General features: G+C 49.2%; 2 protein-coding genes across 2 annotated transcripts; both read right to left on the bottom strand.

The window, feature by feature from the left end:
• Positions 1 to 617: 617 nt before the first annotated feature.
• On the bottom strand, positions 618 to 3,397 carry BDP81DRAFT_436199 (uncharacterized protein). The gene is made up of 9 exons (XM_060591112.1): positions 3,194 to 3,397; positions 3,101 to 3,114; positions 2,943 to 3,023; positions 2,625 to 2,877; positions 2,034 to 2,555; positions 1,545 to 1,970; positions 1,178 to 1,479; positions 1,104 to 1,118; positions 618 to 1,044 (listed from the first exon to the last, which is right to left on the bottom strand). Exons 1-9 carry the CDS (start codon positions 3,304 to 3,306, stop codon positions 725 to 727), a joined length of 2,046 nt encoding a protein of 681 aa, XP_060441128.1. The 5' UTR covers positions 3,307 to 3,397; the 3' UTR covers positions 618 to 724.
• Positions 3,398 to 3,802: 405 nt separating this feature from the next.
• BDP81DRAFT_436201 (cytochrome P450) lies at positions 3,803 to 5,882 on the bottom strand. Its single transcript, XM_060591113.1, has 6 exons — positions 5,480 to 5,882; positions 4,964 to 5,422; positions 4,755 to 4,900; positions 4,531 to 4,698; positions 4,219 to 4,468; positions 3,803 to 4,144 (listed from the first exon to the last, which is right to left on the bottom strand). Exons 1-6 carry the CDS (start codon positions 5,852 to 5,854, stop codon positions 3,935 to 3,937), a joined length of 1,608 nt encoding a protein of 535 aa, XP_060441129.1. The 5' UTR covers positions 5,855 to 5,882; the 3' UTR covers positions 3,803 to 3,934.
• Between the last annotated feature and the right edge of the window lie 11,939 nt (positions 5,883 to 17,821).

The raw sequence follows: 17,821 nt of genomic DNA on the forward strand, positions 1-17,821 counted from the left end.
GCTCATTCGGGATTACAATAATCTGAACTCATCGTTCCCCCTGAACCTAATTGAATCCCGTCTCTCTTGCCCCCAGACATTGTTCATGCCCTTATGTGCATACATCAGAGCTCCGACTGAATCGTCCGTGACAACCCGCGATTGAATAATGCAAATGGATGTTTCCGAGCACGTTCACCTAAAGTACTTACCTACCTCATGCCGCAATCTACAAACAACAGACCAACAAAGCTTTCTGGCTCCTTCAATTGCTTGGAAACCCCCAGGATGAGCATATTGATGCTGGCAATGGGATGAAAAACAACGGACGATTGGCTCACTATTTCTCCCATTTCCCACACACACAAAGCCGCCGCCCGCCCCCATAGGGCATATGCACAGAACAGACACTCTTTCACATGCTTGTTTTAAATCATGAGAAAGCTGTTTCCAAACAATTTACGGATAGCACAAAGGTTCTCATGCGACATCTGATGTTGTCGCACCTGTCACCAGATGGCATTCCCGCCTTCCTGGAGCTTATGCGCTCCCCCCAACCCGACTTGAGACTTGAGTTCATCTCATAATCTACGTCACGAGTCCTGCCTTTTGTCAAGCATGAAAATGGCGATTGGGTATTCCGGGCACAAATTTCGGTCTTTTCCTGGGCAGCTAAGATAACACTACGAGGATACGCCGTCCTTGCATCATCCCGGGTTGCAAGCCAAGTCCTTCCCGCCTCTGCTCAACAGCCTACTTGTAGTAGCATATCCATCGGGTCTACACCGCTCAAAACTCCCTCCAAACTCGCGAAATCAACATCGTCGAGATCGTTGTAATGCCCGTATCCCTCATCATATGTGCTGGCTAGATAGTCTCCGTTGCTTGTGTCCGTTGCCTCTGTAGATCCCGTTGTGCTCGCTCCTGGGGCTTCACCTTTCATGGCGGGGTGGACAGGTTGGCCATCGAAAGGGTGAGCCAACTGGCGAACGTAGGTGAGCGCTGTCTCGAGTGTACACGTAAACTTGCCCGAAGTCAGGTTTCTCTGTATCGATTGAAGGGATTCTTTCCCGCCCTTTCAGTCAGCATGTTCATCATCGGAAAGCATGAAGAATAGTACTTACTGCCGAGACGATTTGCTGTGCCAAACATGTTAGAAAGGTGGGTTATCAAGGAAGTTTGTAGAAGCGATGCTCACCTATAGGCCAACGAGTCCCTATCTGCTCCATAAACAACTCCAGTAGGTCAAGCTGGGAGGAGTAAGAAGACATCTCGGGCGAGCGCGCTCTTTGGAAAGCGAAGATTGCGCCGACCAAAAGAACAATGTAGGAGCACAGCGGGTCGACGATGTCAAGGTAGGCTGGCTTCCATTTGCCCACAACTTCAGCCGCATCGTTTGCCTTGTCTAGAATCGAGTGCCAGTGTGCTGTGAGATCGGGAGCCGCTGTGGTCGATGAGCTGCTCATCTCGGCGACACAGATCGCGAGTAGCAAGTCGGAACTGGAAAATTAGCTCACTTTTCCAAATATCATGCGGCATGACATCGAGCGAGATCACAATCTTACCAGGACCAGACAAGCAAGTTCTTCAGCCGACACGCATGATCTTCCCCCGTCTCTCCGATGCTCACATTCCTCACAGGCTGAAAGTACCACGAAGGCAGCGCAAATGCCGTGGCTGCGCTATCGCTCTCGAGCTCCCGAAGGCGGTTCTCCAAGCCTCGGCCGCGGCCGGACTTTGCTAGAGACCTGAGTTCTGTGACAGATCTCACAAAGGAGCACACGCCGAGATAGAGGCTCTGGTTCGTGCAATCCGGCTGGGAAAACTTGGCCCTCATCATTTGCCAGTGCTTTGGATGCTTTGACCCGTGCCGGAACAGGTCCCGGTCTTGTTCTGAGTTGAATCCTGGCTGTAATCCGGACTCGGTGAGCGATTCGGAAGGGAACTTGATCTTCTCTTCGAGGCGGCTTGAGATCGGGTTTGGCGATACCCTGCGGTTTCTCCATATCAGCACAGGAGAGTCAGCTTTCCAGCTATGCCCAACTTGAACTTACATGAAGGCACAGCAGCAGGAGTCGAGGCGGTAGATACACCACCATACCCTGTTCCACTCCTCCATCTCAGCATCAAAGTCCTCTACTTCGCTTTTTCGGCTCGCTGACAGTCTGCCCCCGCTGCCTGGGTCCTCATCGCTGCCGAGATAGAAGACCGACCCCGACCGATTACGCTTTCCTCCGAGGTGCATCGTGTAATACAGATCAGCCATCCTAGTGATCTTGGTGGTTTCGGTGACAGTTCTCCACGTAAAGGAGTCAGACATGGCGTGAAGGCACAGGAGGAAAGACGCTTTCAGTTCGTCGACGCTGAGCTCCGAGTCGTTTGAAAGACTTTTAGCTCGTTGAGCAAAGTCTTCTGGTGACCATGGCATGACCCCTGGGGTAGCGAATCGTGATGACACAGCGAACAGTGCCATTTTGAGACGTGGTGACATGTGGATCGCGTTTCTGAGTCGCCTGTCTGGACAAGGCTCGAATAATTGGTAGTTTGGCTGGATGTGTTTGAAGTAAAGATTCAGTCTTTGAGCGCTTCGTTAGTCACTGGTTTCTCACGTCTCTTTGCCCCAAGGATAGATGCCGGTCACTCACAGGTAAGTTTCCATCTCGAGGCTGACATTTGGACCGTATGATAGCAGCCTTCCCAAGTCATTTTCAGACCAAGACAGGAGGGGCACATCATCAATAGAGCTAATTCGATTCGAAGCTCTAGATGGTGCAGAGCCCAAGCCGTCGGTGCATAGCGTAGTGTCCCGGGCTCGACCACTTGAGCTGCGCTCTGAAGAGGTGGTCGACCCATCAGCAGTCGAGTGTTTGGGTCTTTTTGTACATCCCTTGGGAGGTCCTAGGATACGCCGCAATACGTATTAGGGAAAAAAATCGAAGCGAAACTCTGTGCAGCACAATTACCTGGTTTTCTTCTTCGTTTGGTATACGAACAACCTATGCGACGCGTGCGGCAGTTTCCACAAGCAGGACGAACTTGGTCACCTATTCCAAGTTCACGCGGTTAGCAATGCTATGTTGTGGGAGAAAGACCACAGTTGCTGAGCAGCTCAACCTCTTACATTTTGTTTTCTTTCTGTGGGAGTAATGTCAGTTCAGGAGCCTCCTTCTGATGGGGCAGTCGGAAGCGAGTCAATGGATTGATGGGGACGAACATTCTACAGTGGTCACAGACACGCAGCTTTGCCTCATCTGACCCCGGAGGACTCAAGCCATTGGCTGCGATAAGATGGGTAGCCGTCGGGATCCGAGGCGACTCAGAAGACATCACGATCCGAGAGCCCGGTAGCGATTGGCATCGGATAGCTCAATGATACCCCGAATCGTAACCCCACGTGGTAAGAAGAAAGCCGGCAGTGTACAACGTGAACTTAGGAATAGCCTTTCTGGCAAAAGACAAAAAGAAAGCCCAGAAGTCGAAGTTGCTTACAACGGTGTATGTAGACGGAGACGGCGTTTCGTGCTGCAGCCAGCGGGACATATGCAGAGGGCTCGAATAGGCTTAGGAATCCCGTTTCTTTGCGGGATAGCTAGTGGAGATGCCGGGAGATCTTCATGGGGCTCTCGTACTTCCTCGCACTCTGACGTCTATGTTTCGGCCTCGGCAATTAGGAGCGGCCCGGGATTTTCTGCAGTGAAATGACTTATGATAATCAAACAATCCACTTTAGTTGCAACGGTTTCGACTCTGGGTGAACAACATTCATCCACAACGAAGTCTACGATCGAGCTACGCCGAATTACTTAGTACACAAGAATACTCGGACCTTCTCTAAACTCAGTGCTACCCCAACGAAACTTCGTCAGAGCTTACATAGCAACGCATATTAGTATTCAAAAGAATTGCTAGATGTGCATCCGCACATGAATACAATACATCATGACCAGCCACTGCCTTATTCCTTGCTAGCTCTGATCTCCGGCGTCCGCGGGCTAAAGCGAACCAGCAGACCCGACTGCTTCGCGAACCAGAACGTCGCTACCTGCCACTCCGGCTCGCTCGAAGCCCATTCAAGACTGAACCGCCTTAATATCTGAGGCACCACCTTTCCAACTTCCATGATTGAGATATTCTTGCCGATGCAAGTACGAACACCAGCCCCGAACTACAGATATCGAAGCAAACAGTCAGCACATTCCTTCGAGATGGTCTCGACTTAATCAGAAGATTCACACGTACACTCATGTTATGTCGCTCCATCGTCTTGACGGCTTCGACATCATCACTGAGCCAGCGCTCAGGCCTGAACGTATCGGCGTCATCGCCAAAGATGCTCCGGTCGCGATGGATTACGGCGGCGTTCATGCCTACGATGGTGCCGGCCGGTAGGTGAAACCCAGAGATTTCGGCGCCGGCCTCGGGAACGATGCGTTCGAGGGGGTAAGATACTCCCGGGTGCATCCGCATCGATTCTTTGACGCATGCCTGGCTGTGTGTTGCATCAGTTCATTAGAGCGAGTCGTTTAGGCTCAGGTGGAGGGAAAGACTCACAGGTATTCGAGCTTCTGGCTCTCACCAAAAGTAACAACGGGTGAGAGTTCTCCTCTTGCCTGTGCTTCGTCGATCTCCTTCTGCAGAATATCATATACCCGCTTGTCGCGCAAGACATAGTAGAAAAGAGCTCGGAGAGCGATACCAGTCGTGTCACTGCCGGCCAGCCTTGTTTGGTCAATAGTCAGTACACGCTACTTTGTGAGACATTCTTTCTTTCTTACAGGTTGTTCATCAAGTGATTCATCATGTCTCGAGTACTCATATGTTCGCCAGTCGACGCTTGTTCTCGTCGAAGATACGCCAGGAAGTCCCCTCGCTCAGAAGAATCTTGTTTGGCATCGTAGTCTCCGAGGCTCTCCATTACCATCTACATCTAGTCAGCTTGACTCGACCCGAAGAATGAAGAATAACGCATGTTTTTCATACTCACATTCTGAACTATAGGCAACGGATCATTCATTCCGATTTTGGCCAGGATATTCCTTAACGTCACGTTGCCCAATAGATATTTGTGCAAGACGGGCACCTGCCCAACGAGACCGGCGTACTTTAGCCCTTTCTCGATTCCAGAGATGACATCATTGACATCGGAACGAGTCTCCATGAACCCAAAGCGGCGGGAGAACGTGATAGCGCCGATGACGTCGAACGCATACCACTGTACCCAGGTGCCCAGGTCGACCACCTGGCCCTGCATGTCGGCCATGGCATCCGTGAACATTTGCGTGCAGGGATCCACCAGATACTCGAGGGTTCGGATGGACGTCATGGAGTACTTTTGGGCCACTGGTCGCTTAAGAGCTTTGTGCAACTCGGGGTTGGTCGCCGTGAACATGCCGGGCATAAACTCGTCCTCGTACATAAAGTCCAGGGTGTTGTAGAAGTTGGACTGTAAGCCGCCAGTGTTAGTTCATATCGCTTGGGTTCATCTTTCATTTGCGCATACCTTGATGAATTTAGAAGTTATGCCGTAGATGATTTGCAGAACTGCCGGATCAGAGATGTCCACCACGTTGGGTGCAGTTCGAACGACTGGCCCATACTTCTCGTGAAGTTTACGGTAGTCTGTATGGGCGTTGCCCTTCCAGACGAAGAATACGCGCCATAGCGGAGTAAATCTAGCGACAAAGGGCCCTGGGACTTTACTGAGGCCGGTGCGGAAAGCTACTCGCAGTGAGTTGGCGAAGAAGATGAGTAGGATAAATACGAGCCCAAGTGCAGCATGATGAGAATCGATGGATAGCATGGTCAATTTTGAAAACGGGTGTAAGTGAAGAATGCGATTTAATTGTGTGGCGTAGGTCGTTGGGTGATGAACCATATATACCCTACCCCCGGAGACTTAGTAGGAATTACTGGAATATAGTGCACCGTCCCAAGGGTTTCATCTACCTCATGTTGAGCTTGGATGGATATTACACTGCTCTAGTCTTTGTGGGGAAGTCGGAGAATCTTAGCTCAGAACTTCTCCTCACTTTGCACCGGCACATCACAACCTGCGGGGCAGAGGATCCTCCGGTGTCTCAGGCCTGGCACACTATGTCATCCGGTGAATCGTCACTGGAAGAGGTGGATCAAGTTGCCGTGCATAGCTTTGGATGAATATTGGCATTCAAAAATCTTCTAATTCATGTCTGCCTACCTTGCCATCATATACAGCGATTGACTGTATTCTAGTAGACTAGCCCTTGATCCAGGGGATCACAACGGCCGGCGCTTCGTAAGTGTATGATCTGTAAGAAGATCCAATCTTTGCAGCTTAGGGTAATAACAATATACAGGCATTGCCTGGCTTCTTATCTCCACTCAGGAACAAAATCTGATCGAAGTCATCTCCCAAGTGCTCATGTCGGCTCCCACCCAATCCGGTGCGACATTATGTTCCTCCGGACCCATTTCAGGATGCTCCGGAATCTGCCCCCCACCCCCGCCGGTCATCACCTACGGCCGAAAGGCCGTCATTTATGCTTACCACTTGCGCTTTAATATCGCCTTCGTCATTGATTTATGAAACATTGCATCGCATTCACCAGGATGTCACTTGACAGTACCTTACTTTCCCCACTTTCTTCTTCGACTGCACAAGTACTCAAAGGTCGTGTGTAAGAGTGATACCTTACGTCAAGGTCCGTCGCAGCGCACATGTCTTGTCATTATCGAGATTTGATTTGTATCCATGAGCGTATTGTGGATTCTAGTCGACGTTACAACTTCTTGGCTGAAATTATCACTATCATTGTTCACGCTCTGAGTATCAATGGCAACAGTAACCTCAACGCAATCGCCGTTGAGCAACAAACATCTAGGGCTTCTTTCCCTTTGGAGGGATGTGATTGACAATCACTTCTCTATTAGACCTATAGAACATTGTGACTAGCAATTGATACAGATAACATGCATGCCTGACCCAGATTGAAGTGAAAGTCTGGAATTACACTCTCCCATGTCAATTAAGTTTTCTGTCAGTAGATGGCCTCGTCTTAATCATAGTTTCTGGGCTTTCCAATTCCCGAACTAAACTCCAACAAAAAAACAGCTTGAAACTAACGTGCATGATAAGCGAGCGGATCGCTCGACAGCAACCACTCCACGTATGTAAATCTTGATCAACATCAACAAAGTTTAATTAATTGAAACTACCCATAATCCTCTTCTCTAGACATTTCTCTCTGAAATGGATATGTGCGCGCATTATGTCCAGTGTTCCCGCAGACGCCATATCGCCGTTGACTTATTTCCGTCCTCGGCCGACGGCCACTACTCCGGCGTATTTCCTCTTTAATCTGAGCTGTAGCCTCTCTCTATGATTGAAGGTCATCTGCCTCAGCTATAGTAAGGCTCCCTCCTTACCTGAGACGAGTTTTCTTAGATCTCTGCCGTCGGCTAAGTAGATTATTCTCCTCCTAAAGGTTTTTATTCTTAGCCTCTAGAAGAGTATTACGATGTATCATAGCTAGCGTCCCTTTAAGGATATGGTTAACTACGTTATTAGTTAGTGTTGGCGAGCTATTTTGATGATTTAAGATTCGATCTTTAATTAAAGTTGACTGAGAATTTGCCTTTGTTGGGTTGTTTAGTATCTGAGAAGTCTACGCTGGGGGTGTTGCTGGGAGAGACCCTGGGGGCGTTGGAGTGTGTAACTTTATATCTAGCTTCGAAAGCATACTTTCAGCACTTAACGGAACAAGCCCAGCCCCTCTGAAGCCTCCCTGGATGTTTTTTACCGTTAGGGCTTGCGTGAAAGCGTTGCGAAATGCAGGGAAGAAGTCCTCTTTTGTAATATACGTATTACCCCGGCGCATCTTATCCTTAATTTGTCGACTATAAGCCGTCTTTAGTGGCCTAAAACACCCAATGTCTAAGGGCTGAAGTAGATGAGACGAATGGGCCGGCATATAGAGTATGATGATATTGTTTTCCTTGCAATATATCTCAAAGTCTGTAGAGTGGTGACTTTCATGCCTATTAACGACGAGGAGGCGATATCTACTAGTTGTACGCGGTTTTGTATGCCGATCAAAGTACTAGAGCTAGTCTAGGCCTCTTTCATTTGTTGTCCATCCGTTTTCAGACGTTGTAATGACCTAGTCGCGTGGGAGACCTGTTTCTGTGTACCAGGTGGAGAGGTGATATTGGCCTGCGACGATGATGTACGGCGGAACGCTGTAGCTTAACGAACTGATGGCTTGAATAACTGTAACCTATTCACGATTGCTAGGCTGCGTCATTTTCGTGTTTGAACGCCTTTCAGCACTCGTGACAACTATTCCGGATGTAATCTGGCCTATCATAAACCCAGTCTCATTAAAGTTGTAGATATCGGGGTCTACGATGCCGTACTTCGCGATTGTGTTCGTTACAAGGCGAAACCACGCGTTTATCGCGTCTAGATCTTCGTATTAGGCCCTCTTATAGTCATACTTACGAAAAAAGCGCGTCCGGAGCTATGGTTATCGCTTAACGAAGTTCGAAGCCCAGCGCTTCCCAACTAAGGGCGCATTACGGTCGGCGAGTAATCGATTAGCTATTTCTTCTACACCACTGATCCGAGGAGGGAATAATCGGGAATCTAGGTCGAGAATATACTCAACTAGCGTATCCTCTTTAAGCAACGTCAAATTCCGTAAGTTTAGTACGGTTTTAAGTCGCGAAGTTCTTCCATTAATACGGGCGCGTAAGGTTAAAAATAGCACTGAGTAGATCCGAGCTGCACCTTTAATACTCAAATTTGATGTTTTTTCGATAGCTTGAACTGCTAGAATTATGCCAGCTTCTTTATTTGATGACTGTATTATTGTGGTGGATGGATATGTGTTGGAAAGAAAAAGATGTGGCGGTCGCTGTTGAGCGATCCGCTCGCTTGTCCGATCCGCTCGCTTATCATGCACGTTACCTTTAAACTTGTCTAAAATCTTTATTTCTCATGGCGGCGGGGTTTCAGCGCTTAACAATCAAGATTGGAGCGACTCGGACGGCAAAGCACTCGGCACAGACGCCACAACAACTTTATGTAATCGCTGAGCAGCTACTAATTTCTAGTTAGATTGACCATTGGCCAGATCCCTCGAGAGACTGAGTAGACCTGCATCTTTCCAGTTTGTGAGCATCCAGTCACAGAAGCATCTGGTGAAATTTTCTATTTCACTCGGACTTGCGGTAAGATGCATTCATGATCTAGAACTTAGAAGTAAGTATCTTAATTAGAGACAGCCAATAGATCCAAGGCGGTCGGCATAGCACGCGACTCCCAGTCAATAGTGGGTGTTTATTCCGTCGTCTAGGACTCTTTTCTTTTTTGCACTTGATAGCCCCCCCCCCCCCCCCCTCCCCCGATGAGATCTGTTTTGTTGATTTACTACAGTTGTCCGTAGAAACACTCGAATCATCAGTGCATTTTCTCGTCGACAAGGTAAAGAGGTCTAGCCCGAGTTCAGGACTGAGGCGTTCGTCGCTTAATTCTCTCCCCTTGTCTGGCGTTTTCATCATCCTCCCTCTCCCGCTCTCTGCCCCCCCCCGTCACATCTCTAACCCTCTTTGTTCCTCGTCCACTTACTTGCATCTGCATGGGTGTGTCGGTGAAGAGGCACAGAGGGTAGCAAGCCCAAGAAAAACCAACCCTACCTGGTTAGGTAGTAGAAAATACAACCACCAGAAAGCTGACGGAGGACAAGAGGCTGGTTTCCTTGTTTCATTGCATCTGCGTGGCCTGCTTCAGAAGTTGAGGATCAACAAAGGGTTTAACAAAGTTGCAACAGAGAGGCAGGCAGATTAAACCGGGATCTATTGCGGTGCTGTTTAATCATTGATGGAGACTTCTTCCTGATCCTTACCAGGACCCCTCTGCCTTACGGTATTACACACTCCATCAACCTTGGGATTGGGCTTCACCTCTCTTGTTCGCAGCTCCATCGCAATCACAACAAACAACAACACACACGGCATACAGCGCCCCTCGGTCCACAGACCGCCCAGCCCAGCCCAGTTCACATCCAGGGCAGCCCACTTGGAGACGGCCTTACGTCCATACACTACGGATACACTGCTACCTTACTCCGTACCTTACTTTACCTTACTTTACATTGCCTACTAACCTACCGATACCCACCGCCGCTGTCGCTGTATACCTCCGTTGCTGCTGTCGTTGCTGAGGTCCCCCCCCCGTTGCTGGCTGAGGTGCTGCTTCTCTTCTCGGATGATGATAGAAACATATTGCTCAACGCGCGAGAATTTCTTCAGCGAGTATTAAGTGCCTCTGTCGTCATCGAACAACTCAGGATATTTGGCCCGCACCTATGATGCTCGCATGAGAGCATGAGCTAATTCCGCTGACGGCGCTGTAGCGGTTCGGATTGATGAGTAACATCAATTCAACCCACTTTCACGGAGGAATGACGGTGCTTTATGGCATCTTGAAGCCAGATCCAACTTATTGTCAGGCTTCTTGTTGGGCAGCGATTATCAGGTAGGGGGTCAATGGGATGTATTGATGAGTATGAAGAACGAGTGGCTATGGGAATATCCCGACTATCTATATCCCATCGACTGCGAGATGACGTCGGTACATAAGCCTCCAGTTTTCTCCAATAGCCGAATTATTCGATTGGGTGCATCGGCCGGAATTAAAACGGATTCTAATCGGAATATCATGGAATAATGTGTGATTTGCTGCTTCCTCTCATGAACGGTACGTAGCTATGTACCGACGTCATCTCGCAGTCGATGGGATAGTGAGTGGAAGACCCTTTATACTGGCATATCCTTGCCAAACTTAGTCATGCTTGTGTAAGACCATATTGTTTCATAGGCATAGTGTGACAATCGTTGTAACGAGTGTACTGGGATGGGCCTGACACTTCTAAACATAGCATCAGCCCTTTCAGTTCGTAGTATGAAGCGCTGCTATTCATCGGCTCGGAACAGGATCTCAGAGGAGTCACTGGAGAATTGTTGTATGAAAGGGACTTCATGGACACCGACAACTTTAAGGGAAGGACACCTACCGGCGTGTTGACAATCTAGAGATTGCCCTGACAATTTTCGAGTGCTATCCCATCGGGTGCGGATGGACCCCATTTTCGCCAAGACCAGAATTACCCACTTTTACTCCAAAAACGCCCATATATAAGCATCTGATTGGGCAAATATTTCTAGATATTTCCAGGCAATGAATCTCATTGGGTTACCCCGCCCTTGGCGAAAATGGGGTCCATCCGCACCCGATGAGATACTCTTGTCGGCGTCTATTCAGTGACACGAGCTCCTTCTGAGCTGCACCCCGATATGCTATCCCATCGAGTGCTGCAAGGCGACAGTACATTGAGATGCGGGGGAGCAGCCAATCGGGCCACTTCGGGCCCCTTTTTCCAACCAACCAACGTAATTGATAATAGATACTTCCAATTACTAGAGATTCTGCGTATGAAATCGGTACCAGCAATCTTCTGAGTTACAGAGAGCTACATCGCACTCGAGGCAGCCCATCCTCGTGTACTTCCCAGGGATACCGGGCTCAACCTCCGGAGGCTCGCGGGGCCGAACAGTGGCATTATCACATTGCTCCGGCGTACAGTCGGCAGTGCAGGCGGCGGCGAGGTCCTCGGGCAGCAGGGCAAAGATACACGACTTCGCCGAGCCCGTGGAACGGCCAGATCCGTCAGAATCGTCAGAATCCATTAATTGAGTATTGGTAATGATGGATTTGGTAGATGTACCGGAGTGGAAATCATAGGGGCAACTCAAGCAGTGGATGTACCAGATGCGGTGCGGGGTAAAAGGGGGCCCGTTATGTGGAGCCAATGTACTGTCGCCTTGCAGCACTCGATGGGATAGAGTCACGTCCGAAGTTAAAAGACTTGGCCACCAATCTCTCCCGGTCGCATCTTCTCGCGGTCTTGACAAGATCATGACCACATTATTGACAAATAGCGCATATACCAACGATTCAGTCCAGACAAGTCATTCTGCGCGGCTGAGACCGAACATCAGAGTGTTCCCGAACGTTCGGTGGGCATCCTGAATATATATGTGTGAATGCGAACAATGCGATGGAAAGAAATACCGCACATCCTCACTCTCGGCAGTTTAACATGCATGGGCGAAATGGGTTTTCGAGGTTGTGAAAATGTTGCTAAGGTCATAAGGAGGTCCGATCAATTCTACCAGATAGTCAAGAGCAGAATGCTTGTGCTACTTCACCCTACAAGCTGAGTTCAGTAGTTTTGATGACACATAATTCTTGCTTGCCTTGCTAACGATGCATCAGTGAGTTCGAGATGGCGGTAGAGTATGATGAAAGTAATGCTAGCATCTATGGAAGAGCACCCTAGAACAAAACTTCGTTTCTTTGAACGTCTCTACATTCTTCAAGTCATGATTTCACAAGGGCTGGATGTCAGAGCTGTCGTCAAGCTTGTATAAACGATGAATGACTTCAGGCAGTAGTTTCACAAGCACTAGCCTGGGATGAACAGCACATAGAGGCGAAGAACCACTTCAAGAGGAGGACCCTGGCACGCAGTCAGGACTCAGGACTTGAGTGCTTGTATACTGTAGTTAGATAGGAGCTAGGCGAGGCCATCGGCGGTGCAAGCATGCAGTATTACTTTGAAAGGAAATCAACTTGTACAGTCATGCAATGATTACTTGATTACATGGACGCGATGTTTTGTAAGACTGGAGTTTACTTACAGTATGGCATCAAGACCGTCTTCCCTAGGTGGCCGGCACAACTATTCAACATGAAGCAATGGATATAAACTTCGCTCAAACCTCGTACGTCGAGTCCACAGTAACAACACGCGTGCTTTGTACTTTAGTCACAAGGGTAATACCCTTGTTCCCATGTTCTCAATTTGATATAATATCATTACATACAAGTGGCTGCCCTCAACCAGACTGTAGCAGCCATATAATTCGGTACTTCTTCGTACCACTTGCAATCTGGTGTAATGTGTCGTATTACCAGTGGCTCTTCTTGCCATATTACCCTACATGTATCTGAACTGCCCACTAATAGTAATGAAGTTACGGAGACTCATGATGTGAACTGTAATAGCTGTCATACCTTTCTCCAGTTTCTCCTTGTGAGCATGATCTCCACGTAATCGTACTCCGACTCAATCTTCGATCATCGCTGCGGAAGACGGGCGCCAGAATAGTTTCCCCGACGATTGAGACCTTCTCCTTGAAGTCTTCTTCTCGTAAGTTGCCATTACTCCGAGTCGACGAGCCCGAAGCTTCGGGTCGGAATTTCGGAGAACGACTGCCTGTTTCCAAACCACATTTCCACCGAAGTAGAGAACAATACTGAGCTGTCCAGCTCTACACAGGACACGATCATGTTCCGAACTAAACCTTGCTTTCTGAACCTGCATCTACATTGGGATATACATCCGGATCAACATGAATTAACGTTAAAGATACTCATCCCAAGCCCGATACTTACTTGGTGGCTACCATGTCTACATTCAATATTTGAAAGTCGTGCCTGATTTGAGCTCGCTCCACCTTGCAGCTGTAGCGCAACGCAGCACTCGGAAATGATCGTCGTGTCAAGTTGCAGGCGGTCTCATCTCGACGCCGCCAAGCCCACAAAACTGTTTGATCACCACGCGACAGCTCGCCAACTCCTGCCCCCTCTTTGACCTTCCCCTGTGTCACAGGAATGTAGGCTTATAATAATCTCAAAGTCTCAACCTTGCCGTCCGTTCCTGCGGAACACCCTAGCTACGAAGATGTTAAGAAGGCCGCCTTGCTTTCTTGGGTTGCCGAGTTTCGATAAAGAGCGAGTAGTGTCAGGACATCCTGGCCGTGGGCGACACAGGTGATACAGGAACCAGCAGTTGATCATCACTGACGGCATGGATCAACGGCATGCGCTTTTCGCATGGTGCCAGGGATAGATTTTTCAGATTTTGGAAATCCTATCACGGAAGGTTGTATTACATGGACTAACCTTCGGAGTAGTTTTCAACACCTCGCCTTACGCGAGGCTTTGGGTGGCAATGAAGACTAATCAACTATCTGCCTAATGTATCATTAAAGTTAGTGTTCCAGAACCTTGAACATCTACCGCCCGTCAAGATACCGTTAAGGTTGACCAGACGAGATTAGCACGGTATCACACATCTTATTAATCACTTTGTCAATCTATAACACCTGTAATAAGCCGACTCAGAGTTCCCGAGAGACGCAAAAACTTTCTCTGCATTGAACTTGGGGATGCATGGCAGCATCCCACACGTATCGTTATCCCGCTTTAGATGCGAGTGCCTCGCTTTTCTTGCGGGGTAATTTTGAACCATCGTCCTCTAAACTTACTTTGCCATCCTAGCCATAGAATCTAGCGGGTAAATTGAAATCAGGGTAGTTCGATAGAGTTGCATGTCTGACGTCCATGACAATGTAGTTTCATCAATTCAAGCATATTTCGAGCAAGGCAGTCCCTTGGTAATCTCCAATACTCTCAACCTCGGAGCCGATCAAACATTACTGCGACTTGCCAAGAGTCACAGTGAACCGAAGAAAAGACGACAAGTTCGCGCCCAGTTACAGCATTTTCGAAGTCGAGAACAGATTGGCTGTAACGGACTGTGACTTGGCGCATCTGGAGGCCTCGTGATGCCCGACTATTCAAAAGCTCGGATGAGTGAGATCAAGCCGTCCAAAGGAATTAACCACCCGACGTTGGGCAGAGGCTTAAGCTCGAGAAAAGTGGCCGGTTGGACCTGCCCGTGGCCTCTCACGGACGTAGGGACGAGGAGTTGGCTAGCACCTACGGAAGGAACACCCTTTGAGGTTCTCGCGAGCCTAACCGCCTTTATTTGAACCTTGAAGGCAAACAACCGAGACTTTAAGATAGATGACGAGGAATGCCAACCCAACCTTGAGGTTAACCTTGACGGCAACTCTATTACCAACCTTTTCGTAAATACGAAATGTACTATTTGTTCTGAAATTGGGAAAGAAACTCTCGGTGAAAAACAGAGTATTGGTTCACGCAACTGTAAGCTAAATGGTACCAAGGTTTCGGGGGACACCTCAAGGCTACCCTTACAAACGACACCATCTTCGGCACACTCGCACCGAGCATCTCTTTTGATAATCGGCACAAAAGTCTTGCTGGGCATGGGAAACCTGTGCCGTGCCGAACAGCGGTCGTCTCAGGACATACCGTCTCGTCTGATCTTCGCACACGCCCCCCCTCTTTTCACTTTCTCACGAATGACGCAAAAGGAGGACAAAACTTACTCGGGACCACCACCAACACGACCACCTTAAACCCATTTAGCTTTTTTCTGCCCTCCCGGGTCCGAGGGAACGGACTTTCAGGAAGTGAGAGAGACCGCCTCCCACCTTCCCGACCCCTGGAAGCACATCTCCAACGGTTACGACGCACGCGCTTTTCCCAGTGACACCGCACACGAACTGTCTCGTCTAGACATGCCCTCTATTCTTAGCTATCCCAGGCTCCCCTTCCCGCGTGGGAGGTTTTAGCTCCGCGAATTCATGCCGTTTGGGCAACTTGCGCGGCACTTTAAAATCACCCGCGTCGACATGGGATGCCATCTCAGTGGCTGGGTTCGAGCAGACACAACCCCGAGAAATTCTGATATACGCCTGCGTCCGTGACATGGGGCGTGAGCATAAGCATTCGCTGCCAGCTGGTCCTCAAAATCGGAAGCAAAGTCGCGGGATCACATACCGCGTACTACTATGGAAAATCCTCCGAGAAGATTAAACTAAGATGCGTAAGGCGCCGAGCATCTCGACCGTCTCAGATACAGGTTCAACTGTAAGCCCCTGCATACCAGGTAACAATCCCTCGCATAAGCATGCATGGTCGGAAGCTCTTTCGGATCTCTGGTTGGCTACTCGAGTCTCCGACCACCCGGCACCAAATCAACTGCACGCCTGGGTACGGGATCCCCTAAGAACGCGCGTAAGCTCAATTCCCTCTGAGTGACGAGTTCGGCGCCGTTTCTGGGGCCATGATCGAGCCACCCAGTATCCACCCCCACCGGCCCGACACTCGAGCCCGGAGCCGGCCCCAGTCCGTCGCGGCCGAGGGCAACAGCCCCTTTTTCGACACGCATGGGACTGCTGGAGACTAGGTACTGTAGGTGCGCGGCGATTTCGAAGAACAGACATTGGTTCGGCCTTATTTTTGATCTTGTGTGTTCCATGTCCGCGGGCCGCTTACGTCCTCCGCCTGATGCTAAACTTCTAAAGTGGGTGATCGGTCCCATAATATCAGACCGGCATGTTCGGAAAACCCGGTTTAGTGGTGCTTTTCAGCCTCAACCCCCCTTACATTGTGTATGATCGATCAATCGTCAAGATACACTCACCTGAAGACGTACAAAGATTATGGATCAAGGAGGCAAAGAAGGCGCCGAAAACGAGTGAAATTTGCAGATTGGAAGCTCTTTGATTACTTGTTCAAGGAGCATCCCCTCCCCATCTACGGAGTAGTCCCACGTGGGTTTAACTAGTCTAACCCTCTAGAACCCTGGTAAAAGGCTCCTCAAGGCCTGCAGGCGACATGGAGATGAATGGAGGCAGTGCAGTGCCGCGTTCACTTCATTTCGGACAATTGGTCAGTTTTGCATCTTTGCTATCCCCCGATTCTCACCAACAACTTGCCAAGGATCATGAACGCGAAGCCGCGAGACTGCTGCAGTGAGAAGGACTTTGCACAGGTTTCCTCCGGCGAGCTGCCGAATCGGAGGGTGAGGGTGGGAAATGGGACCACTCAGACCAGGACTCGAAACGAAGTGCGATCCTTCCACCACCAATCCCATCCCCTCTCCTTTCGTTCGGCACGACTTGCCCTGGCTCGTTTCATTCGGACTACAAACCCATGATGTCAAGATCTTTGCCGTGTATGCTTCTTTAGCGGATCCAAACGTCGGAACAACTTCTGTTCCTTTTGGGCATTATTCGGGCGCCTGTCCATTTCCATCTTAGCACCCACGGCGGCCTTTTTTAAACAATAATCTTACCATGCCACCGGCCCAGGTTCATTGGCCCTGCAGAGCTTGCGTGTCGCGTGCCGGGAGTTCCGCCCGGAATGTGACTCCTACGCTTGTGCTTCCGGAATAAGTGAGTGCAGCAAGCAATTGGTGCTCTCCCAACTGGCCAAAGTACTTTAGGTATTCAGGGGCAAATCGCAATGGATCTTGGCCGAGCGGTGACGGTAGAGGTTTGTCTCGCGGAAGACTGGAATCGAAGTGCGTTTCTAGAGCAACGCCTCGGAACTCGGGAGCTGTCATCACTATTATCTTGGGATTTGCTTGCACTCTTTAGGGGGCCAATGCCTCTCCACAATTATGTCTCAAGGGATACGCGCGGCATTGTGCCGTTTCAAGATGAACGATACGCCGAAGTGATCAGTTGACTTGACACTGTAATTTTTGACTCGCTGGGTAGTCGCCAGAAAAACTAGCAAACCGACTCGATGGGCGTCTCAACGTGTGGATTGTGATGGCGACGGTGTATGACAGTCAAAGCGGTTTTAGAGAACTAACAGAAACATTTCAAGACCTGGAAGACACTTTGTCCATCGAACAAATTGCAGAGCCAGATTGACGGTTTCATTGATGCCGCGGTGCCTGGCTCCGTAGTCCGTACGTTAAATGGTGATTCCTCAGGGTATGTTGGTGTCCGCTACGAAAATAACACGAGGAATGGTCAATAATTCGGCTGGTAGCATGAGGAAACACCGTGCAATGAAGAGATGAATCGAAGTAAATAAAGAGTTATAACATATAATACAACGAAAACAGTC

This window comes from Colletotrichum phormii, assembly GCF_030913505.1.
Source record: "Colletotrichum phormii strain CBS 102054 chromosome Unknown BDP81scaffold_21, whole genome shotgun sequence".
Classification (NCBI taxonomy): Eukaryota; Fungi; Ascomycota; class Sordariomycetes; order Glomerellales; family Glomerellaceae; genus Colletotrichum; species Colletotrichum phormii.

What these genes read in the sequence shown, in the direction of transcription:
- BDP81DRAFT_436199 (XM_060591112.1), bottom strand. Translation starts at nt 3,306, where the DNA reads ATGTCTTCTGAGTCGCCTCGGATCCCGACGGCTACCCATCTTATCGCA. An exon ending in CTCGAGATGGAAACTTACCT is followed by an intron (nt 2,556 to 2,624) that starts GTGAGTGACCGG and finishes AAGCGCTCAAAG; the next exon opens with ACTGAATCTTTACTTCAAAC. An exon ending in AACTTGCTTGTCTGGTCCTG is followed by an intron (nt 1,480 to 1,544) that starts GTAAGATTGTGA and finishes CTAATTTTCCAG; the next exon opens with TTCCGACTTGCTACTCGCGA.
- BDP81DRAFT_436201 (XM_060591113.1), bottom strand. Translation starts at nt 5,854, where the DNA reads ATGGTTCATCACCCAACGACCTACGCCACACAATTAAATCGCATTCTT. An exon ending in AATCACTTGATGAACAACCT is followed by an intron (nt 4,699 to 4,754) that starts GTAAGAAAGAAA and finishes TGACCAAACAAG; the next exon opens with GCTGGCCGGCAGTGACACGA. An exon ending in TGGAGCGACATAACATGAGT is followed by an intron (nt 4,145 to 4,218) that starts GTACGTGTGAAT and finishes CGATATCTGTAG; the next exon opens with TTCGGGGCTGGTGTTCGTAC.